Below are 7,500 nucleotides of genomic sequence, written 5' to 3'. Positions count from 1 at the left end.
ACCGCGCGACGGTAGCTTCGAGATATCGATCGCTCGGAACTGTCGCTTACCGGACCACACCATCTGGAGCGGTCTAACAAGGGGACCACCGAGGCGCGAAAAGTTCCCACCACTCGAGCTACCATCGGAGCTGATCGAACGGATACGAACGGAAATAAAGCCTCCCGCTAAGCCGAAAACCGGCCTCTTCCACTAGACAGATACTTACGATGTTTATGCTTCTTGCCGCCCTTCCGCTTTGCCGCATGATCACCACCAACCCGGGCACCGGATGGTACGGATCCGAGCGGTACCGAACCGATACCGCCCGGGATCTGCTTCGGATTAACCTGCAGCAGATTGCCCTCGCTCGCCTCACCGACCTCGTTCCGGGCGAAACACTGCACAATGCCGGCGTGCCGCTTCTCTACCGATTGGATAATCATCCGCGACCCATTCGTCCGTATCAGGGCGTCCCATTTGGCGTAGTCACCGTTGATCATCCAATAGATTTCCGGTCGCGGTGATCCACGTGCCACACACTCCAGCTCCAGGCTATCGCTCTCATTGGTGAGCGTCGATCGGGGTGGCGCAATAATGCGCGGCTGCTCTAGCACCGTCAACCGGATCGAGTGTACCAGCGCAGGTTCAATACCGTTCTGCAACCGGCACACATACACTCCATCATCCTCCGGGTGTACGTTCGTGATCTGCAGTCCATAATCCTGGACACGGGCCCGACTGTTCAGCGGTATTCCATTGACGCGCGTCCAGCTCGCAACGGGCACCGGATTGCCAACACCCGGACACTCCAACAATGCCGTATCACCCGGAATAACGGAAACATTCAGCGGCAGACTGAGGGCACGCGGTGCCGATCGTGCCACATAGTCCACCTGAATCGTCGTCTTCTGGGGCAGCACCACCTCGCTGCCGGTGATCGAGTTAACGGCCGAGCACCAGTACGTGCCCGAGTCACGCTGCGTCAGGTTGGGTAGGATGAGCCGCCGCCCAGTTTGGATTTGCGTCACGTTCGGGTAGATCGTCATGCCATCTCTGTGTGCGCGAGAACGGAAAAGAAAGCATTAGAGTCGAAAGACGCGGTGGTGACGCGCTCGATCGAGGCCAACTCACTTGTAGTAACTCCAGATCGGTGGAGGGTTCGAGATGATTTCGCCACAATCGACGATAATACTGTTGCCGGGGTACACCTTGTAGTGTTGCTGCGGTATCGTCGGCAGTACGCGCCGCATCATCGTGGAGGGCACTCGATCGTACCGACCACTGCCACTGCCGGTCGAGAGTCCGCTTGAGGAGCTCGAGCTGGCAGTGTTGTCCTGCTCGAGTCCGATCGTGGCAAGCGTTAGCCGTGCCGGTATCGAGGCAAGGGCCGATGCACCGAACCACGCCACACACTGGTACTCGCCGATCGTCCGTTCGCTCACTAGCACCCGCAGCTTGAACCGATCATCCACGACGCTTACGTTGTATCCAGTTTGCTGCAGGAGGAGAGGAGAAATCCGTGAGTCATATGTTTCCTTCGGGTCAGGTACCGCGGTTACTTACATTCTTGCCAATGTAGACGTAATCCTTGCGCGCTCCGGACGCACCTTGCGGTCGAAACCGCCAATCGAGCCGCTCGGGCAGCAGGTTCAACTCGCACTCGAACAGCACCTCATCGTCGGCCGGTGCGATCGTCGATTCCGGCGAGCGGATCATGTGCAATCCGATGCTGCTACCGCTACTACTGCCGGCACTGCTACCACTAGACCTCGATGAGCCTCCATAGGACGAGGACGATTGGCCTGCTGCTGCCGATGCTCCCGCTGAATGATGATGATTGTGAGGATGTTGCTGCTGGTGATCATCGACGCCGCCACCACCACTACTACCGCTGGCCAGATACGGGGGCGCCTGATGAGGATGATGTTGCGAGTGATGATGTGTGTGATGCGCCGTTGCAGAGGACGACTGAGGATAGGATTGTGCCGGTAGACAGGTGACCGAATGGAAGAGTGCTAGGCAGAGACACACTAGCCAGGTAAGGGGTTGGCCACCACCATCGCCTGACGGTCCCTTCCCTATCCGCCGGACACCAGTGGAGGAAGTGTGTCGCTGTTGATGATGATGCCGCCGCCGGCAGCTGCTGCTACTTCGGTTGTGACTCCGATGACGGTGGATTGATGTGGCTTCCTTCTTCTCCTGGCCCGCTGAGGCCATCATATCGTTCGTCATTTGCGCTGTTGTACTTCTTACGGACCACCGCTCCGTGGTGTTTGTGGTGAGGCGATCGTTTACGGAACACATTGCACGTTGCGTTGCAGGATCGGTATCGATCGTATTAGTTTCCTCCTGCGAGCATATCGCAAACTGCAATGAGAAAGGCAAAGAAGAAAAAGAAGAGAAATCGAATGAAATTGTGGTTCTGCAATTTGAGGTTAATTAAAGCCGATCAATCGAATCCGACTAGCTGCTCGGTCCCCCTTCCCAGTGGCGCTTTTTTTTTTCAAAACAGGAAGAGTAACCACAAACTCTGCTTCCTGCAAGAAAATCGACGGTGAAGCGGCCGACGGTGCTGTGCGGTTTCGCCGTTTCGAGTAGAAAGAAGTGCAACCGGCAGGGCAGGCAATCGGCGCAACCGGACACCGTTTCCTTGTCATTCGGTTACATGGGCTCCCGAAAGGAAGTTGTGGAGTTGATTAGGGCGCATACATGAAATCATGCGCGACAACCGAAAGGGGACAAGCGGTTAGGGAAAAGAGGTGATGACCAGTGCGTCTGGTGAAGGGTTTGGTACGTTCCATATTGCGATGTTGAAAACTTTTAGCTGTTTAGTTAATGTCGCTGATGGATTAATGTTGCTGAATTCTGTGATCATGTTTTTCTACTGATTTCATTAGCTTCTTTCCATACTGCAAAATAATTTCTTACTCGTATGCTCTCTTCGAAAACTTCTTTTGAACCGATAACAGCGAATTCTAAACGAGTTTTTATATAATTTTATTTTTAATTTAATTCCAAATTATTGAGTTTCAAAATTATTTACCCAAGTATCACTTAGGATTGTATTGGTCTAAACGTTTTCAAATGATGAACCAAGTGTTGTTCAACGCATCACTACGAATCAATACGTTTAAATTTAACATTGAACATTGAAAAGAAAATTCAAAGATAATAAGATTTTTTTATCCAAATATTTTAAATATTAATGTGTTTAATACAAATTATGATAATGTGTTCCCTGTTTTTAAACAGTAAATTAATGAACAAACCAATCACGAGCTAAGCAACAGATAAATCTAGACATTGTTGTACCATGTAGCATGTTATTCTCGAGAGCTGCCCAAAAACCTCCCTTTTTAAAATGCTTTATTTGTTTCGAGGTGCTTGTTCACATCTTAAAAAGGGCTTAGAGTTAATGCAAATAGGTAAACAAGCGCATCCCAAAAACAACGAACCCCCCAGCCGACCCACCAGTAGGTCAACCGGTTAACCAGTGTTCCGGCAGATAAATCCCCTCCACCCCGAAAAAACAAAAAAAAACTCATCCCATAAATACTCGACCTCGGTGGGGGCTCCCGGGATCTGCAACCTTTGCAACGCGCTGCTGCCCTCTGCCCGTTTTCGGAATCCCAAATCCCTTCCGCTTAATCCCTTCCCTGGCGGTGGTGGCGGCTGCCGGGATGATGAAACATCATAAATGGAACCCGTTTCTCGCGGACAGCATTCCACGGTACAGCAGCCGCCATCGCCATCGCCGAGAGGATCCATGTGTGCTTATCGCGGACTCCGCGGATGAGGGTTTAAACACTTCAATCCGCATCCACTGCCACCACTGGCCCTGTCTGCAACCATTACGATGCGCTTTACAGACACATCACTAACCGAGACCCGCGGCTGATACGTGGAAGTGGTTCAAAACCACTTTTATGGAGTTTTTTTTTCGGGAGATTTCCTTGGGAGCTCAGAACGAGAGTCAGAGCAATGCTTTGGCTTTGGCTTTGGCTTCTTTCGACTGACTTGTGGTCCGAGAAATCGAGACAGAAGTCTGTAGGAATGCATAGACGAAGGGGCGGCAGCAGCTAGCTGGCGGGACGGTGATTGATGATAGATTAATCACATCGTCACGGGATCGCTCTAGGGCTAGCTGTCAGAAGCAAAGCGTTGATGAACTGTTACATTTTAAAGCAAGGCGCCTGGTCGGAGAAGGGTACACGAAAAGGGCCATCGAGCGGCAATTAATCTTTTCCTAGCCCCGTCTTGCCTAGCAGCAATTGCTAGGATTGCTGCTCCGGATTCTTTATTTGTTTTCGATCGCCGTCCGATCGCAACGACCAAATGGACGAGAGTCACCATTTGGAAGAATACACCAAGAGGTAGCGCAATAGGAGTCAAAACGAATGATCACTCGGGCAGCTCAAAGAGGACAAGGTTCGATTTCGTCGGAAATTCGGAAGGAGGAGAAGGAGAACGAAAGGAACGGTACCAAAAAATGGTGAGACTTTATGACCCCCTATATGTGGCGTAGAGGCATATGGAAACCCTGAACCTGAACCCAGAACCTCCATCATCGATAAGGACTGGGACAGGGGGGTTTGTCTAGCTTCGAGCTCTTCGAGGCATTCTAGAAGATGGCATGCAGATGGATTCCATTCCTCCTATCAGAGCTGGTTAGACGATGTTTGTTCTTACAACAGCAGCAACGGCAGCGGCGACAGCAGCGTAAGAATAAAAAAAATCGAGAGAAATCGTTTTAGTGTTTGTTAATCGCCAACAATCAATCTACACACACACCACGCGCGTATACCACCTCCTATCAGAAGCCGGGAGGAGGAAGACCTGATGACTGGACTCGTGAGAACTGTAAGCAATGGTGTTGGAGAGCCGGGAGGGTTTTGGGGTGTTGCTGGGAAGTTGATCAATCACGTCAATATTTGTTTTGCTTTTAATGTACTCTGATTAGCTGCTGTCGATCGTTCGGTGCTCCTGGTGCCTGGTATAGGGTATCCGTAGCGTAGTAGAAGTAGCATAAACACTGTTGGACTGTTGAACGCACGCACGCACGCTCGCACGCAGCGTAATTGATTGTGATCGATGAGTGATTGATCGAATGGAATCGTTGGGGTAATGATAATTACACTCCACAACCTGTAACCGGGTCCGTGGCCAGGTGTGAGGATGTGCTTACCAGAGCTACGATCGTCGAAGCGTACGTCGTTTGATTGATATGATGACGACGATCGGTTTAATGATCAGCACGATGTATAACAACTGATAAGCAATTCCAGGAGCTTCTCTTCCGCCTCGGTCTTTGACTTCTTTAATCGAACTACCAATAACCAATTGGATGACGAATACGAATAGGTCCTCGTCGCGTCTTCAGCGGCGATGACAAATGGAGCATAAATTACAATCTCATTTCAAAGAATCCGAGTCGGCGGCGACTGAATCGAGCAACCGCCACATAAAGGGAACACACATAACTTTACGACAACTTTTTTTTTTCCAATGCGGTTTAGGAAAAACCATAAACCACAATATTCCAATCCGAAAGCCATTCACTAAAGTAGCACCGTCCTCCAGCCAACTCCTAGAGGTGCCCGGGGAAGGGGATGATGTTTAGGAATTATTTTAATTTTAGATTAACGACCGGCGCGCGGAGTAGTGCCTAAGAGCCGCGCGGTATATGTCGGTCACGGAAGATGGGAAACGGGCTCTAAAGTCTACGGGAAGTCGTAAAATGTCTGCTAGTGGGGCGAGTGGTCCAGACGGGTTATGAGTGGCGTTTGAGTCCCGCGACAGCGACAGCGACCGCGCGAAGCGAGCGGCTAACAAGACAGGTGCCGCGCGCCGCCGCCGCCGCCACCATCAGCAGCAGCAGGTGGCAGGACAATCGTCGCGATACATAAATTATCTGGAGTCGTCTGTGAGACCGGAGACTCCAGGAGAGTGCCACCATCAGCCGCACCTGGTCTTTCGGAAAGTGTTATACACAAAGGCGCTTGCGACACCGTCGAATAGATAAACGCAACCAGGGGTTTGATATCCTGGTGCCAGGAGTCTCGGATGAATCTTGATCTCTCGAAAAGACCACGAGTCATGGAGAGAGAGAGAGACTTGCCCCACGCCCTCCGGTAATCAGTCGCGAGCGAGGTTAATACACGCTGCTTGGCCTTTAATGGTATAAATCAATCAGCCATCGGTGTCGTTGCTTCGGATCCATTCAGTCGAGTGTCGAGTGTCGAGTGAGTGATTGCCAATTTCCCCAAAAACGGAACACGCAACGCTCGTACGCGTTCGGCATTCGTAAATTGATCTCTTCCCACACACACACACGCACGCACACACGAGCGTATTGACGGCATTCGAGCCTCGGATCGTCCGGATCGATGCTTAATCAATCTTAATGGTTTGAAACCGTCCGATCGAGGAGGAAGAGGGAACCGTATCGAAAGCTTAATTACTGCACATTTGAACCTTCTTTAAATTTATCATCCAAACCGAAGGGGAATCGATCTTGTGGGTCACCAGAAGTGGTCATCCGCACACATTTCGATCAATCGCGCGATCACGTTCTCTCGAGTGCTCGCGTCTCGAATCGCGACGACAATTTGAACGCCTGACTCGGAGAGCGGAGCCGAAGGCAAGAAAGCCAAAAGATCACATTAGATACGAATCATTAGACCCGTGGGAGGGTGGGCAGAGTGCTCCACTACCACTACCACTACACCATCCCCCGGGGGTAGGGGGCGGGCATAAGGTGAGATCGCGGCGGCCAATGATTCATCCAGCGAGATGAGACTCGAGACGCAAGTACCCAGTGATGGTCCCAGTCCGAGGAGTGGCCAGGGCATGGCCTTCTGGACCCCATTGTTACGGTGATTAGTGCCAAAAAGGAGGTGAGATGAGCAATGGACGGTCCAGCACACGGACCTAACGGACCAACGAACGGCTGGGCTTCAACTTCAGCTTCTCATTCGACTTCATGTCGACGAGTTGAAGGCATTATGACGCAAAAGCTAATCGCAAGGGGCGCAACGCTCGCAATGCTGGCCCCAGAGTGCCAGGGAGCGCGTTAGGGTCAGCTCTCGTGGAGTCAATGGTCAACCCGCTCCGTAGATGGCTATCTAGCGACTAGCGACTAGCCGGCGGAACTCGCTAATGGCAGGAACGAATTTTGTTATGGCCCGTTTTTTCTTTTCTTCTGTGGCTACCAAAAGGTGGCGGCAACGGCAGCGACGACAACGGCGTAAGCGTCGTTGCGGGAATGACGCCAGTGGGATGACAAATTTGCGCGAAAAGGGCGAATGAGAATCGGTAAGACGGACTCTCTTGTGGACTTCAATGACAAATGAGTTTCAGTGTCGGAGCTTTTGGCTTCCTACCACTTTGGGGTTGCAATGTTTTTTACCAGAGGCGTATTTTTATAGGTAAGTGTCTTCAAGATTGAGGTCAAGTATCAGGAGTAAATGGACTTCGCAAACAAAATTAGATCTTTGCAAAGCATCTAATCTCTCTGTT

General features: G+C 51.1%; 1 protein-coding gene across 2 annotated transcripts in view; it reads right to left on the bottom strand.

Moving 5' to 3' along the window:
* LOC125949005 (interference hedgehog) overlaps window positions 1–7,500 on the bottom strand; it is an 82,400-nt gene that overhangs the window by 4,255 nt on the left and 70,645 nt on the right. For both annotated transcript variants that reach the window (XM_049675664.1, XM_049675665.1), the window contains 3 exons: window positions 1,546–2,349; window positions 1,114–1,478; window positions 209–1,035 (listed from right to left, as the gene is read on the bottom strand). In XM_049675664.1, coding sequence (XP_049531621.1) covers window positions 209–1,035; window positions 1,114–1,478; window positions 1,546–2,286 — 1,933 coding nt within the window. In that variant the 5' untranslated portion in view covers window positions 2,287–2,349. The remainder of the gene's footprint in view (window positions 1–208; window positions 1,036–1,113; window positions 1,479–1,545; window positions 2,350–7,500) is intronic.

This window comes from Anopheles darlingi, chromosome 2 (genome assembly GCF_943734745.1).
Source record: "Anopheles darlingi chromosome 2, idAnoDarlMG_H_01, whole genome shotgun sequence".
Taxonomy (NCBI): domain Eukaryota; kingdom Metazoa; phylum Arthropoda; class Insecta; order Diptera; family Culicidae; genus Anopheles; species Anopheles darlingi.
This window is presented reverse-complemented; position numbering and strand designations above follow the sequence as displayed.